We start from the raw sequence: 20,279 nt of genomic DNA, 5'->3' as shown, positions 1-20,279 counted from the left end.
AATGGCCTAATCCTGGTTTAGTCTAAGCCCTGTCTGTGAAACCGGCCATTGTGAAACGATGCATATGAATTAATCAGATTTAATTTAGGCTTTTATTTACATCTAAATGATTATTAACACACCGTACATACAGCAAATCACATATGGTAAGCATGGAAGCTTGTATGTCTGTATATTTGTGTATTAAAGCCTGAATTAAATATCTCTTTACATGACTAAACTGCTTGATTCATATTAAATCTTTTTATGATGCCTTCATAATCTTTTTGGATCTTATCAAATGTGGTTACCTAGACTTTTAATGGAGGGACAGAAACCTCTCAGGGTTTATAAAAAAAAAAGCTTAATTTGTGTTTTGAAGATTAAGCAAAGCTCTATGGGTTGGGAACAACATGAGTAAATGACAGAATTTTTAGGTTTTAGACTTTCCTTTTAGGTTCCTTGTAAAATTCTATAACGATAACTTGGTCATCATTGTACATAAGATTGACTTTATTAAACTAAATGACTAAGTAACTGACACATGAAATAATTCTTAGATCAAGTTTACATTTATTGATATGTGGAGTAAATATGCACACTTAATTTACATTAAGCTTCTGCAACTAGTAAAAAATGTTCAGATTGAAGATTAATTTGTACACAAGATATAAGGTAAGTCAATTGTTTTTAAATGACTTATCTTATTTGATGAGGTTTAAAGAAGAGAAAAATGAAATAAAGGCGTCCTTTTGAAAAATATGATCCACAAGGTCAAAAACAGCAGCATGATGGAAGCCGCCTCCAGGTGTTAAACTCATAATTCAGCAGTTCTTTCTCATAAAGGAATCAGTTTCTGTTGGCGTATAAACCGTTTGTTGGACCTCGCAATCCTCGCTTTTTGGGAAGCACCTATAAATGAATATAGACAGCTCAGCCTGTTGCTTTACAAATCAAATAGAGGACATAATGTACTTGCTAAACAAGAAAATCTCACTACTCACCCAATTTTATATTCGCAAACTCCACTGCTGCACCTTGGCTCGCACCCCTTTTCATTTTGAGGGACAGAAGCTCTGCATCTGAAGATAAATATACACACAAATATTTTGAATATTCAGTTGGTCTACAAGATCTTGTACAAAGAAAGATCTGAACAGCACAACACAATATCTTACTGGTTGTTCTTTTGGTTCCTGGTCCATAAAGACGGGGCTGAATGAAGTCCATGGCCTTTTGTTGCAATGATTTTGCAACAGATTCATCCTTTATTCTCGTTACTCTGTAGCTGTCTGGTAAACTGAAATCAGACACATTTTCCATATGTACATGTGGAACCCTTTCAGTAAGATCAATGTAAAAATAATGTTATTATTATCTTTTGGAGATTTTCTTTTTCTCACACCAAAGGCATGTGGATAAGACACATGCCTTTGGTGTGAGAGACCCGGGTTCGAATCCACTGTGAGACACCAATGTGTCCCTGAGCAAGACACTTAACCCCTAGTTGCTCCAGAGGCGTGCGACCTCTGACATATATAGCAATTGTAAGTCGCTTTGGATAAAAGCGTCAGCTAAATGAATAAATGTAAATGTTGTCTTATCTATAAAAGATGTAATTCAATACTGACCAACAGGAAATAAAGTGTAAAGATATAGAGGATTCCAAAGTTAGGGTTTTTAATTGTTACCTTAGTTGTTGTATGATGGCTTTGTTGATACTTTTTTATCTGATGGACCTGTTTGTCTAAAATGAAGGAATAACAATCAAGTTTCCAAAATGATTTAAGGAATCAAATGGTTTCCATTTAGCTGGAGATTTTACTTTTGGGGTTCTTTAACAAATTCTTCCAAGAGCTCTTGAGGAAGAAGTTTTCTCTTCTGAAAAAAACAACAACAGATATAACATTTCATGTTAAATACTTAATTTACTGTGAATTACGTTAAGAGAGTATAAGCTTTTCTTTAAAGACAGTATTCACCACCCTGTACCTTTTGTTCTTGAAACAGCTGTTGTCTCTCTTTTCGCTTCTCCTTCAGTAGGCTCTTCTCTCTGAAAACAAAGTGAAAAACAAAAATGTTTACCCCGCATACGCTCATGTGCTCCGTGCCCGAAGCCTCGCGGACCTTTTGGCTGCTTCCAGTGCATCTTTAACACTCTTCAGAACAGCACTTTTGGACGCATCAAAGGCGAGCTCCTCTGGGAGTTCATCATCACTGGATTCAAACTGAGTCTCTGTCAATTCAGACATTGTGTCAGTCTCTTTAAACGGATTCAACCTGTTTTCAATACACACGTTTGAAGGGACTCGCCATATTAAAAAGCCAACAACACTAAACGCATATTAAAGCCAGGCAGACTAAAGTCAAAAATACTGGCAGCAATAGATGCTGCTGTCTGGTGGTCTGGATGTCTCAGAAACATCGTAAACAAACTGATGCACGTTTATAATAACAGCACATACGCTCGATAGCCTACTGTCTGTTTTGTCAGATTTGTAGGTAACACATTCTTCCAGTGCACAGAGATAAGTTGTTATTGTTCATAATTTTCAAGATTAAGAACCAAAAATATAAATAAGATATGTTGTTACCGCCATATTAACCATTACACTCATCGTTGAAATTGTATGGCATTATTATGGTAAAATATTTTAAAAATGTAAATAATACATTAAATATGAAAATAATATATTATTAATGATCCAGTACATTAATGCATTTATTATTATTATATTGATAATTAAAATGCGCATTATTATTATTAATGCGCATTTAATATGCGCATAGTCCTCAGTTAAGCTCTTTTTGCACTACAATATATCTGCACAGTTTTGTTTTTAGTTTTGCACTCCTGCCATGCGCCTTATGCCACTTTATCTATTTCTTTATTTTTCTACAATGTCCTCATTTGTATAGCTGTATAGTTGTATGAACATATGTTTAAACTGTATTTATCTGTATTTGAACGTGTTTAATGTTAACTGTTTACACCAAGGGTCTGAGAGTAACGCAATTTCAATTCTCTGTATGTATGTGCCGTACATGTGGAAGAATTGACAATAAAGCAGACTTGACTTGACTATTATTATTATGGTGAAATCTTACGATTCGTTACAACATAAACAATTACATTTGAAATTATACGTGTTATAATAATAATAAATAATATTCATATAAAATAATACGTTTTAATATTTTAATTATTAATAAATTATATAATATTATTATGAATACATAGGATAAAAAGTCATCTTAATATTTTTCAGCTGGTAAAAAAAATTATTAAATATTGGTTTGTCTTGCGATTGGATATAGGCTTTCTGACCAATCAGTGTTTCCGACGTGTTTGTGACATGGATGATGCTGCTGGGGTGTTTTACCATTTTGGATTAGGCACTGGGGCTGATGCTTTCTGGAAAATCCTGTTCTTCACTCACAGGCCTTGAATATTTATATGAATACTTAAATCTTATATCATTATAACTTTACACCAACAGACATGTCAGGCTTTGTTGTTTTTGCACTACTCTCATTATTATCCGCGATGGTGCCTTGTCTGGGCTCTCCTCCGTCAGAAGCGGCGGCGCCGCAGCCCTGTCTGGCGCCGCTACAGTGGGAGGGTCGCACCGTGGAGTATGATCACGGCACGGGACGAAACACACGGGCAGCGGTCTCCTATGATGCGCAGAATCAGCGAATTAGGGTCCTGGAGCAGAAGACAGGACACACGCCATGCAAGAAGTACGAATTCATCAAATGCTATGAAATAGATTTTAATGTGCGTTTTTATCACTGCAGAAATGTTTTTGTATTTTTCTCTAAATATCTAATCATTTTAAGTGATGTAAATTTATTTAAGAAGCAAAACGAGAATGAATTTAGTCTTGTTTTCTGAAAAATATATCAAAATTAACTATTATTATAATCATTATTACATATAAAATTATTTATAATTGTAATGTTGGTCATTCAACAACAACAATAACAAAAAATCTAGATAATTTTCAATAATAAATCAATATATATTTAATTGACAAGAAAAAAATAATGTTAGGTATAAAGTCGTTTTCTCTAGATGAATTGACTTAAATTCAGAAAAAAGTCCACCAATGGAGTAAGAAAAAGAGACATTTATTTTCTTACCCCACAGATATTTTGCTTTGTTTTTAAGCATAAAGTCAAGTATTCAATTTTGATTTCAAAAACAAGACCAGTCATTTTACATCTCCAGTAAACGTATCTTGATTTAATGTTTAGATATGTATATTGTAAAACTAGGCAAAAATACTAAGTAATTATTTAGTAGTAGTAGTAGCCTAGTATAAGACAATTTAAGGTTATTTTGGTTGGTGCAAAATGCAACTGCTTAATCTGTTTTTCACAATTGTGTAGATGCAAATGATCAATATTGTCAAAATCACAACTGAATCACTGACTTGAAAAAAAGCTAAAAATTTGCTTGCATTAAAAGTATTTGCATTGTGTAATTGTCTTTTAGGTTCTTTGAGTACATCTACTTGTTCAAGAGTGGAGTGATTTTCCAAATTGAGGAAATTACTAAGCAATGTGCAAAGACTGCTCTGACGGAGGCCTGGGACCCGTATGATATTCCCCTGAACTCCACATATGAGGACCAGTACTTCATAGGAGGACCTGGAGACATGATCGAGGTCCAAGAATGGTCTGATCGGAAACCAGCTCGCAAAAGTATGTTTATCATAAGTATGTTTATACCGCTAATGTGGTCCTGATTTGCATTGTCTGAGCTTTGCACATTTTTTGTCTTTCACAGATGAAGCTTGGGTTGGTGTGTATACTCTGAAGGACTGTTATCCCGTACAGGAGACATACACCAAAAACAGTAGCGTGACCACCTCCACTCGCTTCTTTGACCTTCATCTGGGCATTAGTGACCCTGGGGTGTTCGACCCACCCAGCACCTGCCAATCTGCTCTGACTGAGAAGATGACATCTGACTGCTGAATATCTCACTCTGTTTTACATGCACATACATTAACCACAATAGAGTAGACTTAAACAAACAGCTTCTAAATAAATAATGTTAGACTGTCCAACAGCACATGAAATGAATGCAGGTACTGTTAAATATTATCAGCTTTGAAATGAACAAAGAATGTTCGTTTTAAATCCAATAGTTCTTGTTGATTTTTGGCAAATTACAACTGTGTTTTTCTGATCTAGGATGGGTTATTGTGGCACTTAATTTTTTGTTTGACGGTTAATATTCTGTTTGTCTACTTATCCTTAAAGATGATTTACAGTGTGGATGCTTACAGTTTATTTTCAGATGTTGTTAAAGAAACTTCTGGGATTTTGATGTCAATAAAATTGTTTACCTCACTACTACTGTCACGGTGCACACACGAGGGAGGAACCAGGAACACGCAGACGAGGATACAAACTCAAATAACATACTTTACTGAAGAACATCAAGGCAGGGCAAGACAAGGCAGGACCAAAACACAGACAGGAACACCGGGGAATAACGAGTAGACCAGACGACATCTAACTAAACAGACAGGACTAATATACACCGGTAAATCATAGCTAACGAGACAAACACAGCTGAACAGAATGAAATGACAGGAAACAAACCAAATATGGACACAAGGGGCAGGAACACATGACAGACACACAACAGTTCCCTGACATAACTCCCCCCTCCCGAAAGGCTCGTCCCGAGCCTTAACAGTTCCATCGGGGAGGGGGGGTGGGCGCTCTGGAGGCCTCTCAGGACAGACACGGACCACAGGACGGGGACCTCCAGAGCGGAACAGACAGACAGGACCCATGGCAGAGCAGGGAGCTCAGGAGGCCATGGCAGGTGGTAACTGTGGCCATGGCATCCTTCTTCGGCCCACCCACTCCACCCAGACCTCTACTACCCCCCCCCAAAATTTCCATGGGGAATCCAGGGGGTATCAGGAGCCCTCCTGGGCTAGACAGACAAAACACGACAAGACACGACAGAAACCCTCCAGGGTCAGACAAACACGACAGGACATCCCACAGGAACCAGAAGCCCTCCTGGGCTGGCTAGGAAGCGGAGTCTTCCTCTGGGCTTGACGAGGAGTCAGGGGCCCTCACAGGGTCCCTCAGCAACCTCCTCCACTTCTGCGACAGGGGGGGCAAGCGGCTGCGACTGGCCTCCATGGCCACAATTCAAGGAGCCGCCTGCCCCAGACGAGTCTCCATGGACAAGACAAGACATGGCATGACAAGGTAAGTTTAAAATGTTCCTGTGGGCACAACAAACACAAACACGGCTCTCCTGGCCGTGACATGTGGACTTGATCCACGGAGAGGGTATCGGCGACCGGCAGGCTTGAGTCAGCGGCAATCCGGTGGGCTTGAGTCAGCGGCGGACCGGCGGGCATTGAGTCAGAGGCGGACCGGCGGCGTGCACAGGGGAGCCGCGGACGGCGGCGTGAACAGGGGGAGCCGCCGACGGCGGGTTGGCTTTCCCCACGGACGGCGGACTTGGGTGAACCGCAGATAGCGGCGTGATCTCCCGCGAACGGCGGGCTCGGTGTGCCGCGGACGGCGGCGTGAACTCCCGCGAACGGCGGGCTCGGTGTGCCGCGGACGGCGGCGTGAACTCCCGCGAACGGCGGGCTCGGTGTGAGCGGCGAGGTTGGGATAGCCGCGGGCAGCGGCGGATATCTCCCGCGATCGGCGGGTTGGATGAGCCGCGGACAACGGCGAACTTCTCCCGCGATCGTCAGACTGCAGGGCTCGCGGCCAGCGGACTCGCGGCACTCGCGGTAATCCTGCCGAACTCCCACGCCGACTTGCAGTGGGCTAAAGCGGGATGTCGAGTGGCGACTTCCATGCCGCGAGGGACAAACAAAACAGGAACAAACAAAAAGACTTTTCAAAACGGAAAACAAAACGAGGTGAAGGGGCGCCGCTTACTGTTTAGGTCTGGTCTTCTGTCACGGTGCACACACGAGGGAGGAACCAGGAACACGCAGACGAGGATACAAACTCAAATAACATACTTTACTGAAGAACATCAAGGCAGGGCAAGACAAGGCAGGACCAAAACACAGACAGGAACACCGGGGAATAACGAGTAGACCAGACGACATCTAACTAAACAGACAGGACTAATATACACCGGCAGGGCCTGAAGTTAACTTTTTTGACCACCAGCCACTGTGGCAGGTGGATTTAAAAATCCACCTGCCACAGTAACTTTTTACCAGCCAGTTTTTTTGTTTGTTTTTTTTTGCCTCATAAAGGTGAAAAATAGAAATCACACAAACATTATTCTTTAACTTGTAAGAATACACATTTAAGTGCTGTCAAGTTATTAACGAAATCATTATAAGTAATAATAACTCTTAGACTATATATTTTTTAATCTTTTTGTTAATTGATTTGCTGTGTCACAGACATAGTCATATGTCATAGTCACACCGGGATAGAAAAACAGGTATACACACAAACACACACACACCGTGCTAACTCAACAGATATAAGTTAGAGTGACAATAATTACATACCGCAGCTCGTATGTAAACAAATCACACACGAACACGGCTGTGTTGATGGCTGATTTAGTCTGTAGACAGTTCCTGGCAACTGTTAATTACAGCCTTCAGGAACCGTTAAGCAGAACTAAATGAATATTACTGGTAAAGTTACCTGGATACCGGACATTTTCTCACTGGTTCCCAACTCCCAAAATACACATACACACACACACACACACACATCTCTGTGACACACAAACGTAGTCAGAGAAGGGCCTCGTCTTCTTGCCGATCGCGTGATAGTTCCGAAACAGAAGTCGCATCTTCTCAAACTGCGCTGCTTTCATGGACGTCAGCGCCTTGACCGCAGCGGTCTCCTCCGGAAGCGCAGTCTTTGAAATTTTGCAACTTACTGTGTGTAGGTTGCTTTTTGATGACTCGTGGTCCTTAATTGCTTCTAATTTTAAGTTTCTAGTCCCGATTACAAAAGGATTTGACTTCGCTTTCTCTGAGCCATACATACGGCAGTCACTGCAGTACATTTAATCTGTAACTTACTGCGGTCATAAATCACTCACGAACCTTGTCGTTGTCGTCACTTTGTATTAAAACGTCGTCTTTTACTTTTCTTTGACTCATCCTCATCTTTTTGTTGGTTGTTCGTTTCAGCCGTTCGTTTGTACCTTGAGCTAAAATCCAACGAAAAGGCAGACTTAAAAAAAAAAACAACAGACGCAAAAAAAAAAACAACAACTCAATTCTCATTGGCTACCCGCCAATGTGGCAGGTAGATTGACAGTTTTACCCGCCAATTGCAAAATTCACCCGCATTTGGCGCGTGGTCGGGTGTTAATTTCAGGCCCTGTACACCGGTAAATCATAGCTAACGAGACAAACACAGCTGAACAGAATGAACTACTAATGACATGACAGGAAACAAACCAAATATGGACACAAGGGGCAGGAACACATGACAGACACACAACAGTTCCCTGACAACTACCGTTGTTGAGCAAATTAATTTAACAATGTTATAAGGTTTGCATAGGCAAAGATGAAAGCATGGGTTTTCTGCTCAAGTCTATAGAGGTGTGAAATAAAGAGCTGGCTATCTATCTTGATAATTAACATTATAAAAGGACATGAGATAGCATAATGCTATCAAATAATGTATAATAGCATCTTGATTAACGTCCTAGAATACAGTGACTCAAAAACTAAAACTTCTTTATTTGCATTAAAGTCATTTAACATCCCATTCAACATTTCACAAAAATAATAATAAAATTATAATACTGTATATTGTTCAAAATGAAGACAAAAATTATTTGGACACTTAGTTGTCCACACTTAATGTGATGAATTACATCTGTGGTTTCTTGAGGAGAACTGACTTCACACACCAACTAAAAAGACCTTAACTCCAGTTGATTAAATGTCAAAAATGACTTCAAAATTTTGTTCTGAGAAAAGCTCTTACATCATTTTGTAGATAAACTTGGTTTTTATTTTCTTTCTGAAATTCAAACATTTAAATTTTTGACTTTAAATTAGTAGAACTTTGTATAGCAAAATAATTCCAATAGGTCTGTTATATGATGTTATTGTTTTATATATATATTACTGGATGGTGTATAACTGTATATTGCGTAGGCTTGGCGCAGTTCCGAATTGTACTACATATCCCAGAATGCCCTTTCCAAAACAACATCACGCTATTTCCTGTATGACCGAAACAAAAGTCATCAGATGGTGCGGAATTTTTAGCGACACAGGTAGATCCTCACTTCTTCATCTGTTGACTGTAATACAAGGCGAACTTTTATAGGATTGCACAGCAAGGTAAGCGACATGATCGATAGCTCACATCTATTTTGATAAACCGATGCTAATATGACCAAAAATGAACCTGTTATGTCCTGTCAATTGACTCGATGTAACCGGATAACTTAGATTGTTTTATGAGAGATTGTGAGTGTAAGATTGTTTATTTTGCTTGCTACTATTTTAGTTACCATTACAGACATTTGTGATGTGTAATTATGACACTGTGTTTCAAATTTTGATAAATTAGCGCTGCTTTTCCTATTATACTGCTGTACTATCATGCTAGCCCATCGCAAGTATGCACATTTCTTGGGCAGAACTCTGAAAGAACCACTTCAGAACATAAACACAAACTAACATAATTAGTGTGCGTTAGTTGCGTTGTATGCTTCAGTTTTCCTTATTATAAAAGGAGCTAGGCCCAGTTTGTATCAGCATATCAGCTGGAGCCAGCAATGAAGTCAAATTTCCCATACAAGTTACTAATTATATTGATAGTAAGGGTAATCCAAAATTATGGAAAGTACAGCATGAAGTTAGTTCACTTCCCATGTAGAGTGTTTTTAGGGGAAGCAAATATCCTGCCTAGTGTAGTTAGGTCTGTCTTACAGAGTGATATGCAAACAATGCAGTCCACAAGGCATGAGAATTCCTGTGCTCGTGGTTTTTGGTAAATGATATCAGTAAGAGGAACTTGTCCCAATAACCAACAGACAGTTACTGTTCTCTTAAACTTTTGCCTGTTTTTTGTTGTTGTTTTTTTATGTTGTTTTTTTAAGCACTTCCTCGTGATTTTCCTCATAAGACTCACTGGACTACATTTTCATGCCTAGTTACTATTCACTTACCACAGCAGTCCTTGCAATTGTGATCAAAATTGAATTATAGGAAGCTTTGTTGATTTTAACAGGATTAGTCCACTAAGTTTTGGCTGATAGCTTTGTAATTAAGTGTTATGATGTAGAACAAGTTGGAACATTGTTGTCTTTTCATCATAAATAATTGTACATTATTCTGCTTATTACACAGTTACTTCACGTATAAATAATATATGGACACAAACTATTAATTTGAGTTAAAATTATTATTCAAAGTGTGACAGAACATCAGTATATCTGTATACATTGTTGTCATGGGCAGCATGTTCTTATTCTACATATTTTACAGCCGAATGCCTCGTTTGACCAATCAGAATCAAGTATCCCAAAGAGGCGTGTAATGAATCAGAATCAGAATGAGCTTTATTGGCCAAGTATGTTTACACATACAAGGAATTTGTTGTAGTGACAGAAGCTCCACAGTGCAACAGAAAGACAGTGACAGGACAGGACACAGGTAATAAAAACAAAATAACAAGAAATAGCCAATACCAATGTACAAAGCAGCAAAAAAAATAAAAAATAAAATACACAATATATAATATAGGCGACCATGTATGTACAGGTCAAGTATGTGCAAATTAGAAATGATAAAAATAAAAATAAAATAAGTGAGTGTGGTGAATGGATAATGAATTAGTTGTGTGTTCTACGTTTATTTATTGAGTGTTCATGAGATGGATTGCCTGAGGGAAGAAACTGTTCCTGTGTCTGGTCGTTCTGGTGCTCAGAGCTCTGTAGCGTCGACAAGACGGTAACAGTTCAAAGAGGGAGTGTGCTGGATGTGAGGGGTCCAGAGTAATTTTGCCAGCCCTTTTGCTCACTCTGGATGAGTACAGTTCTTGGAGAGTGGGGAGGGTTGTACCAATGATTCGCTCAGCAGTTCGGACTACCCTCCGTAGTCTTCTGAGGTCAGATTTGGTAGCTGAGCTGAACCAGACAGTTATTGAGGTGCAGAGGATGGATTCAATGATGGCAGAGTAGAACTGTTTCAGCAGTTTATGTGGCAGGTTGAACTTCCTCAGCTGGCGAAGAAAGTACAACCTCTGCTGGGCCTTCCTGACAATGGAGTCAGTGTGAATATCCCACTTCAGGTCCTGGGAGATGGTGGTGCCCAGGAATCTGAATGACTCCACTGCAGTCACAGTACTGTTCATGATGGTGAGTGGGGGGAGAGCAGGGGGGGTTTCTCCTGAAATCCACTATCATCTCCACAGTTTTGAGCGTGTTAAGGCTCCAGGTTGTTAAGACTGCACCAGACAGCCAGCTCCTTAACCTCCTGTCTGTATTGTAAGCAGACTCGTCACCGTCCTGGATGAGGCCGATCAGTGTGGTGTCGTCTGCGAACTTCAGGAGCTTGACAGAGGGGTCTTTAGATGTGCAGTCATTGGTGTAGAGGGAGAAGAGCAGTGGGGAGAGTACGCAGCCCTGAGGGGCTCCAGTGCTGATGGTTCGAGTGCTGGATGTGAATTTGCCAAGCTTTACTAACTGCTGTCTGTCTGTCAGGAAGCTGTTGATCCACTGGCAGACGGAGGTGGGGACGGAGAGCTGAGTTAGTTTATTTTGAAGGGTTTCCGTGATTATGGTGTTAAAAGCAGAGCTGAAATCCACAAACAGGATCCTCACATAAGTCCCTGGTCTGTCCAGATGCTGCAGGATGAAGTGCAGTCCCATGTTGACTGCATCATCCACAGACCTGTTTGCTCTGTAGGCAAACTGCAGGGGGTCCAGTAAGGGTACAGTGATGTCCTTCAGATAAACCAAAACCAGTCTTTCAAATGATTTCATGGCTACAGACGTTAGGGCCACAGGTCTGTAGTCATTAAGTCCAGTAATTTTGGGTTTCTTTGGGACGGGGATGATGGTGGAGCGTTTGAAGCATGAGGGGACTTCACACAGCTCCAGATGGCTCACATTCGCCAAATGGATGCTAGGTAACGCCGTTCGGAGTCCGCGCTGACGAAGTTTCACGAGCGCGCCTGCTCGCTTTCCCCATCTGCGCCTCCTCCTGTAGCGTTTGACTAGAGCTACGGCTCCACCAACTACAATGTCCAGCAAAACGTCCGAAAAATCAAAAACCGGTAGAAGATTTTGTGGTGTGTTCTGCCGAATGTTCAGCAGATCATCCCTGGTAAAACTGATCTTATTTTAAAAACAAAAAACAGGAAAAACAAACAAAAACAATACGAACACTGAAGAGCAACGCACAATAGCTGCCATCAGCGGCGCCATTTTAGATCGGGCAACAGTGCCCACCTAATTTTTCAGCAGCCTTGATTCTGAAATTGGTCTCTGTTAAAGCATTATAAGCCATGAACCAAACCAGATGACTATGAGAATTACAACATTACAAAAAGTATTTGAAAACTGGACAAAGATCAAGATTGTCTACTTAACAGCTTTAATGAAGAAAAGAACTACAATCCCATGAAGCATTGCAAATGATAATGAAATTAAAACAACAGGTGAATATAAAAATATTGATTTAAAGATGTTAATTGTGTATATAGAAAAAACATTTAACAATTATTTCCAAATAAAGTGTTCTGTTTTGGTGCAATTTGCTTGTTTTGGTTCTTTGATTGGTGGAGATTTCTTGGAAAATCATGGGTAATGTAGTTTTTCACCAGGAATTCTGCTGTTAAACAAGCTTATTTAAAAATAAGTTGAAATAATGCAGACTGGTGACTTCAACAAAAGCATATACCTTCAGTCAACAATATTGTAACTCCGTATGTGTGCCTTTTAAAAAGTTTTAAAATATTATTGTTAAAAAATCAATTCCCCTTTGGATAAAATGAATGTGATTTTTATATCTGGAACGCATGCTGCTGCACTCTATAATGGGTGTTAATGTTTTATCACGTCTTTCTTTGTGTGTGTGTGTGTTTTATAATATAAATATATCCACTTAGTTACTATACAGGATGTTTAGTGGGTTTGTTTATTGAAAGACGTCACAAAGTCCTTATCAAATGACAGCAATAACTATAAACCTTTGATCGCTGTGTAAAATGCCTCCACTTTGTGTGTAATTTCAGAACTAGGCATGACCACAGAGTCTGACTCTCCAGAAGAGTGAGTGTGAATGGAGTGACACGCGTGGACGAGTCATGGACAGCCAATGCAGCAGCAGTGTGGGTTCACGGGCCACTATAGGGGTTGTGGGCAACATTAACTCAACACCCATTTCTGCCCGTATCGAGTCCTATGAAGGAGGAGAGAAGAAGTGCATCTCTGATGTCCGAAGAACCTTTTGCTTGTTCGTGACCTTTGACCTTTTGTTTGTCACCTTGCTGTGGATCATTGAGCTCAATGTATGTTGTAGTAATACATTTTCACTAGATATTATTAATAATGTGAAGATCTTAACATCTTTTAAATATATTTGACAAAATAGTTGCACTGCATTTTGTCTGATGCATACATAAGGTTGATTTATTTATTTATTTTATTTATCTTTATCCAGGTCAATGGAGGTATACAAGATCAGCTGAAAAAAGAGGTGTTGGATTATGATTACCACAAATCTTTTTTTGACATATTTGTAAGTACTGGCTTATACAATACCCTCTATTTCTGAAGTATTAGCTTACTATTTCAGAAGAGTTTTCAAGTAAATGTTTTAGGTCAGATGGGTTTGGCTGAGAAAAACCTTTGGGAATCCCTAATTTATTGCAATGCAAATACATGCACAAGTAAACAGGACCTAAGATACATTACATTGTGATGCTTTAGCAGGGAAATCACCAGCATTTAAAGGTGTGAATTCTGATGAAACTTGTGGTAAAATTTTAGGGCCAGTCCATCCCACGGTTCCCTTTTCAAAGATGACTCTTCTCACTTAACATATGACCTCACTTACGCTCTTTCAAGCCACATAGTTTCTGTCCAGGAAAACAGGCCTGGTTTCACAGACAGGGCTTAGATTAAGCCAGAATTACATCTTTAAGTAGTTTTTTTTTTTTTTTTAAATATGCCTTAGAAAAAACATTACTGGTGTGCATCTTGATACAAATCAATGGCACTGACCTATTTTAAAGGCATAGTTCACCCAAATCGAAAATTCTGTCATTAATTACTCACCCTCATGTTGTTCCAAACTCATAAGACCTTCGTTCATCTTCAGAACACAAATTAAGATATTTTTGATGAAATCCAAGCGCTCTCTGACCCTCCATAGACAGCAGCGCAACTGACACGTTCAAGACCCAGAAAGGTAGTTAGGGCATTGTTAAAATAGTCCATGTGACATCAGTGGTTTAACTGTAATTTTATGAATCTACGAGAATACTTTTTGTGTCCAAAGAAAACAAAACAACTTTATTCCACAATTTCACAAAGAAGGAAAACCTTACAGGTTTGGTTCGACATGAGGGTGAGGACATGATGATCTAATTGAACTATTTAATCCGTCTATCTAGGGGTCGCATGCATATAAAGTGGTTTGTTTCCTTGACATACACATCCAGTTGTTCTGAAATGAGTGTTTAAAACTTTATTTTGAATTGTTTAAATGCAAGAGGTGAGATGCTGCATTTAAACAAAAAAAAACTTCTTGTTCTTGTTAGTTTTTTTTTTTTAGGACAAATTTGTATTTGGGAAATAGGCCTGTATACTTTGCCCTGTAAGCTTCTGTGTGGCCTAGATTTATGTTAATACACAGTGATGCCATTTTTAAAATGCTACCTCGCCTCATTCTTTAAACTGAAGTGAAATGTTGATAAACCAGCCCTGAAAGGTTGAAACATGCGAGTGTTGGACATGTAAGTGTGTTATGTACACTACCATATGATGGTTTGCAGTCTTTAATGTTCACCATGGCTGCAAAAATACAGTAATATTGTCAGATGTTATTATAATTTATATTTTTATATATTTTTAAAATGTTATTTATTTCCTGTGATGGCAAAACTGAAATTTCAGCAGCCATTACTCAAGTCTTCAGTGTCACATGATCCTTTCTTCAGTGGCCAAGAAACATTTCTTATTATTAACGTTGAAAACAGCTACTTAATAGTTACATGGAAACTGCGATATATTTTTTCATGTATTTTTTGATGAATAAAAAATGAAAAAGAACAGCAGTTATATTAAATGTATATCTTTTGTAACATTATACACGTCACTTTTGATAAGTTTAATGTATGAACTGTGTATGCTGTACATGTTGTATATATGGAAGCACAATATAATGTTATTGTATGAATGTTTCTCTCCTCAGCTCTTGGCTGTGTTCCGCTTTGCAGCTTTGATTCTGGCGTATGCAGTGTGTAAGCTGCGCCATTGGTGGGCCATTGCGGTAAGCGGCTTCTACTTCATATTCCTCCTTCCTCCTCCAGAGGGCACTGTTGCTTTATTCATTAATAACTTGCTGTATTTTTTCCTGAGTTGTGTGCTCAAAACGATTTGACTGAACTTCGCTTAAACGTTTATTTATATGGTTTTAAAAGCGTATAGACTAATATAATGACCATCACATCTCTTAATTTCTTCATTACAGATAACTACAGCAATCGCCACTGGTTTCTTAATTGTGAAAGTAGTTGTATCAAAGGTATGAGATGTTTTTCATTCAACTTTTTTATTTGAGATTTATACACTTTTTACATTGACCAAAATGTCCTGTTGTCCAGCTTCTGTCACAGGGAGCGTTTGGGTATTTGTTACCCATAGTCTCCTTCATTCTGGCATGGATAGAGACGTGGCTGCTGGACTTCAAAGTCCTGCCCCAGGAGGCCGGTGATGAAATCAGTGAGAATCTAATATCTAATCACAGTGAGACGAGCAAACAGTAATCATAACTATGATCTGTAAAGGCTAATGGACATAGTTATAACTTATGGTGATTGTGATTTGCTCGTGCAGTATGTAGCTAACGTGTGTCCTGTGTGGTAGGGTATCTTTCAGTGCAGAATGCGCTAGATCGAGAACCTCTTTTACTCCCAGGACCCGTTCCAGACGGCCAGTTCTACTCTCCTCCTGAGTCCATGGCAGGTAATAACACACTTAACTGTTCAGTATTAGCTGGACAAGCATGGGAATCTACAGTCATGTGTTTTAATAAGTTTTTCTGGTTCTGTCACTTGATAGCTTAAAAGATTCGTGACATTAGCTGTGCAACATTTTGTGGATGTTTATTGATTTGTTTTTTTTTAGTTTGTTACATTTTTTTTTTGTGGCCCTAGTCTATTTTCTATTAGTCTAATAGTCTATTTATTACGTGTCACGGTTACATGTGAGAGATATAGTGCAAACTATATCTTATTTATTTATACAACATTAACAGACACGTATTTTCCAGGAAATGCCACTGTCAGAGCTCAGGTGCGCTGCGGTGAGCGGTAGAGATATTCAAGGAAAATAGTATTTAGAGGTGTCGCAGCTGTATTAAAGTGCCTTGGGAAAATATACCATTTCCTATTAATAAATTGTACATTTTGCTCCACTATGATTTTATATGTAACACACACTAAAATTATTTGGATTATAAATATCATATATTAAGCTGGGTGTCCACCTTAGAGGTAATCACCATATTTATAATAAAACCATCATATTTAAAATATATGATTAATCATATCATATAGTAAAATATCATATTTATTGTTACTATTGTAAAGCTACATTAAATTATTACGGGATCCCCTTTAGTGCTTTGGGAATCTTTAATTTTTAAAATAGTTTTGATTCTTGCATTTTGACAATGAACATTTTAATAACAGTAGGCCTATATTTATTGAACAAAAAAAAGTTGTTTTATTTATCACAATAAATGGAAAATAGTACAAACTTTGCTATGATTGTTTTGAACAACTATTAACTTTGATGCTATTCAAAACTATTCTAAACATATTACTTTAGCTAAAGTATTTGTGTAAATACTTTGTGCCTTATAATGCTGGTGATTTTTTTTTTTTTTTTTTTTTACCCCCTGTGGCCCACCTTGCCTCATACATTTCTAAGATTATTTTTTTCTTCAGTTTTTCCTGTCTGTAATTGGAATGTTTTCTTTTATTATTATTATTATTATTATTATTATTAACAACAATTTACAAACCTGAATAACAACATATCACATATCAATTCAACTTTCCCCCCACTACATTTCTAAGATTAAAAAAAATAATTTAAAAAAAAGATTTATATTTATAAGATTTTTATGATTTATATTCACACACAATCTTTTGCTCCGTCAATGTTCAATAAAAACTTTAAAAAAAATAAAATTCTGCAGCCATACACTATGTGAGTAGTGAAAAGCACAAAGGTTTGCCTTTAGCCCCGTCGTGTGTGTCAGTAATTATTTTTTTATTTTTATTTTTTTTCACACTGCATACGCCGGAAACAAAGCTGTGAAACACAGCCAAGAGCTGAGTAGAGAAACATTCATATACTAACATTATCTTTTATCTGCATGTACACAGCCTATATACTCTAATGTTCACAGTTAGGGGTAAAATAAAAAAATATATACTTTTATTTAGCAAGGATGCATTATACTGACCAAAGTGACAGTAAAGACATTTATAATCTTACAAACAAAATCAAATAAGAATCCTAAAAAAATGAAGTAGATCTCTAGATTTGCTCATTTGTTTCTAGTTTGACTGTTTGGTTTAGTATGGTTTTGTTGGTAACATAACTAGCTTATTGACTGTTTATTAGCAGTTATAAAGCACATATTCTGCGTGGCCATATTACACATCCTTAATCCTACCAATACCTAAACTTAACAACTACCTTACTAACTATTAATAAGCAGTTTATTGATGCAAAAGTCATAGTTAATAGTTAGTTAATAGTGAGAACTGTACCTTAAAATAAAGTGACCATTTAGCTTATTTTTATTTTTGTTCATTTTATTTTCTTTGAACTTCTTGATAATTGAATCAGCAGTGTCCATTCCATTGTGGGCAACTAAACTCTTTGATATTGTTGCAGTATGTGTCCCTTTCATATTTTACATTAATTTTAAATGATCGCACATGTCTTTGCATTACCCTGTGCCTTCATGTGCTTTAGATTCACAGCCTAAAAAAAGATCACTTTTCTGTGCTGATTGTATTCAGACGGATGTTGTTCATCTTAGCAAGCAGAGCTTCTAAAAAGACAGAATACTTACTCCAACGGTTTTATTCACTTTTATATGTTCAAGTGAATAAAGCTGATGGAGTAAGTAAAAAAAAAAAAAAGTGTATAAAAAATTTAAAATAAAAAGTAATAATTTTTATATATATATATATATATATATATATATATATATATATATATATAAATTATTACTTTTATTTTACTTTTATTTATATATATATATATATATATATATATATATATATATATATATATATATATATATATATATATATATATATATATATATAAACAAACATACACACACACTAATTTCATATATATTTATATATTTCATATATTAAATTAATATATATTAATTTCAGTTTTCAGTTGTTGTTTGCAGCTAGCACAATTATGTATACTTTACTAATATGAGAAAATTGGAAGTGTGAATATTTTTATGAATATTACATACCTTGTGCATTTATAAAAACATTCCCACTGGTGTTTTTTGGCTTGTTTGTTGTGTGCAAACAAAAGCCATGTTCCGTTAATCACACTAAAATATGATGCTTTGCTTCTGTAGACTCTGACGAAGACCTTGATGATAAACACGATCTTGAGAAGCCCATCGTCTAGCAGGTATCAATATTAATAGTTATTTTTTATCAAATGTTTTTCTTCCTCAGTTGATCTAATCTAAGTAAGTTATTTTTCTTTTCTTTTTTTTTTATTAGGAGCTGAGATAAAACACTGACTTTCAAGAGTACAACAGCCTCTTCCAGCGCTGCTCAACCTCGGGCCGTGTGTCTTAATATGGGTTTTTGTACATGGGTGACCAGAACTAGACAGTCACTCTGCCTTAAATCCACCATCGCCATTATCAGCAGTTTGTTTATTTGTCTCTCTATGCCCACACAAGGCATTTTTTGTGCGTCTTAATTTTTTCCACTGAACAAAAAACTATAGTTTATTCAGTACTAAAACTGAAAAATGAAGGATTTTAATGTGTATTTTTATCATCAAATTATATCAGTGTTGAACACGACATTTATGACACTCTTCAAATGCTTCCGTGTAACAAAACAACTGTCGTCTCACGTTTACACTATAAGCTCCATATGTGTATTAACATTGTTATGCCTCTGATCTCACATACTTCACTGGACTTGACCTAAATGTGAAAAGCAGTATAGTCTCAGGTCTACACTGCCATTCATCAGTGTGTGAAAAGTTCATGTTTTTCTTGTCTGGTTTCTTTTTTTAATGCTTTCTATACCAGTCTGAGAGTTGACAGAGAGATGACAGAGGCTTGATTTACTTGCAAAATAAAGGACTTGCCTTGTTTTGCGTGAAATGCATTTAAATGAAGAAATATGACTTGTAATGATGCATGGATATGTAATATGTTTTTATGTTTGTTTTGGCTCCTCTTCAGTAAGCATTCTTAAATCATCTTAAGTAAGAAAAATAAATCTACTTCCTGTTTAGTTTGCTTTTGCCATGCTTACTGAATAAGGGCTTATATGTACCTGGTGCAGGTCTGAGACCTCCGGTTTTCTTTAATAATTTTAGAATCTCCGTACATGTATGCACCTATCACACCTATCTCAAGTATGCAGGATGATGGCAGATTGTATTCTTCTTTCATTATGCATTAAAACAATTACTGTTTTTATTGAATGTGAGTCTTTATGCATAAGTTTTTCCAGCCTGAATGCGAGGGGAGCGGAAACCCCAGCTGAGAGTCAGTTTGTGCTCTCACGGATAGTGCAACCTCCTCGCTTAGATCAACAAGACAAACACCCTGCAGCCGCTAATAAATTATCAACCAATCATGCTGCGGTTAAACTGCTGCATGTTTTCTTTCCAGTAAGCATCTCCGGCTGCGGTGTGAACATACCCAACCACATTTTCCTACCGCAGCAGTTTCAATCACCATCGTGATGCTTTCACATTCGTGTATGGGGTTTTGATCTTTAAACTTATTTAATCAATTAAAACGGATACTTTTGTA

The 20,279-nt window shown here is 37.5% G+C and overlaps 3 protein-coding genes across 5 annotated transcripts; 2 read left to right on the top strand and 1 right to left on the bottom strand.

The window, feature by feature from the left end:
• Nucleotides 1-524: 524 nt before the first annotated feature.
• Nucleotides 525-2,187, bottom strand: LOC306880980 (U3 small nucleolar RNA-associated protein NOL7-like). The gene is made up of 6 exons (XM_079434774.1): nucleotides 1,972-2,187; nucleotides 1,805-1,860; nucleotides 1,673-1,726; nucleotides 1,158-1,279; nucleotides 984-1,061; nucleotides 525-891 (listed from the first exon to the last, which is right to left on the bottom strand). The coding sequence occupies exons 1-6, from the start codon at nucleotides 2,077-2,079 to the stop codon at nucleotides 818-820; spliced, it is 492 nt and encodes a 163-aa protein (XP_079290900.1). The 5' UTR covers nucleotides 2,080-2,187; the 3' UTR covers nucleotides 525-817.
• Nucleotides 2,188-3,344: 1,157 nt separating this feature from the next.
• Nucleotides 3,345-5,345, top strand: LOC306880801 (mammalian ependymin-related protein 1-like). The gene is made up of 3 exons (XM_079434569.1): nucleotides 3,345-3,723; nucleotides 4,481-4,689; nucleotides 4,775-5,345. Exons 1-3 carry the CDS (start codon nucleotides 3,482-3,484, stop codon nucleotides 4,963-4,965), a joined length of 642 nt encoding a protein of 213 aa, XP_079290695.1. The 5' UTR covers nucleotides 3,345-3,481; the 3' UTR covers nucleotides 4,966-5,345.
• A 3,862-nt stretch (nucleotides 5,346-9,207) lies between these two features.
• Nucleotides 9,208-19,943, top strand: LOC306881080 (STARD3 N-terminal-like protein). Of its 3 annotated transcripts, none has more exons than XM_079434985.1 (9): nucleotides 9,208-9,323; nucleotides 13,228-13,503; nucleotides 13,656-13,733; nucleotides 15,411-15,488; nucleotides 15,690-15,743; nucleotides 15,823-15,940; nucleotides 16,085-16,183; nucleotides 18,849-18,904; nucleotides 19,000-19,943. In XM_079434985.1, exons 2-8 carry the CDS (start codon nucleotides 13,300-13,302, stop codon nucleotides 18,899-18,901), a joined length of 684 nt encoding a protein of 227 aa, XP_079291111.1. In that variant the 5' UTR covers nucleotides 9,208-9,323; nucleotides 13,228-13,299; the 3' UTR covers nucleotides 18,902-18,904; nucleotides 19,000-19,943. The 3 variants fall into 3 exon arrangements, with proteins under 3 accessions (XP_079291111.1, XP_079291110.1, XP_079291112.1); XM_079434984.1 differs by having other exon boundaries at nucleotides 15,823-15,964; XM_079434986.1 differs by lacking the exon at nucleotides 9,208-9,323 and adding an exon at nucleotides 11,185-11,347.
• The last annotated feature ends 336 nt before the right edge of the window (nucleotides 19,944-20,279 follow it).

Source organism: Barbus barbus, assembly GCF_936440315.1.
Source record: "Barbus barbus genome assembly, chromosome: 15".
In the NCBI taxonomy this organism is placed as follows: Eukaryota; Metazoa; Chordata; class Actinopteri; order Cypriniformes; family Cyprinidae; genus Barbus; species Barbus barbus.
This window is presented reverse-complemented; position numbering and strand designations above follow the sequence as displayed.

What these genes read in the sequence shown, in the direction of transcription:
- LOC306881080 (XM_079434984.1), top strand. Translation starts at nt 13,300, where the DNA reads ATGGACAGCCAATGCAGCAGCAGTGTGGGTTCACGGGCCACTATAGGG. An exon ending in AATCTTTTTTTGACATATTT is followed by an intron (nt 13,734 to 15,410) that starts GTAAGTACTGGC and finishes TTCTCTCCTCAG; the next exon opens with CTCTTGGCTGTGTTCCGCTT. An exon ending in GCCATTGGTGGGCCATTGCG is followed by an intron (nt 15,489 to 15,689) that starts GTAAGCGGCTTC and finishes TCTTCATTACAG; the next exon opens with ATAACTACAGCAATCGCCAC.
- LOC306880801 (XM_079434569.1), top strand. Translation starts at nt 3,482, where the DNA reads ATGTCAGGCTTTGTTGTTTTTGCACTACTCTCATTATTATCCGCGATG. An exon ending in GGACACACGCCATGCAAGAA is followed by an intron (nt 3,724 to 4,480) that starts GTACGAATTCAT and finishes ATTGTCTTTTAG; the next exon opens with GTTCTTTGAGTACATCTACT. An exon ending in TCGGAAACCAGCTCGCAAAA is followed by an intron (nt 4,690 to 4,774) that starts GTATGTTTATCA and finishes TGTCTTTCACAG; the next exon opens with ATGAAGCTTGGGTTGGTGTG.
- LOC306880980 (XM_079434774.1), bottom strand. Translation starts at nt 2,079, where the DNA reads ATGAGCGTATGCGGGGTAAACATTTTTGTTTTTCACTTTGTTTTCAGA. An exon ending in AGGAACCAAAAGAACAACCA is followed by an intron (nt 1,062 to 1,157) that starts GTAAGATATTGT and finishes ATTTATCTTCAG; the next exon opens with ATGCAGAGCTTCTGTCCCTC. An exon ending in GTTTGCGAATATAAAATTGG is followed by an intron (nt 892 to 983) that starts GTGAGTAGTGAG and finishes ATTCATTTATAG; the next exon opens with GTGCTTCCCAAAAAGCGAGG.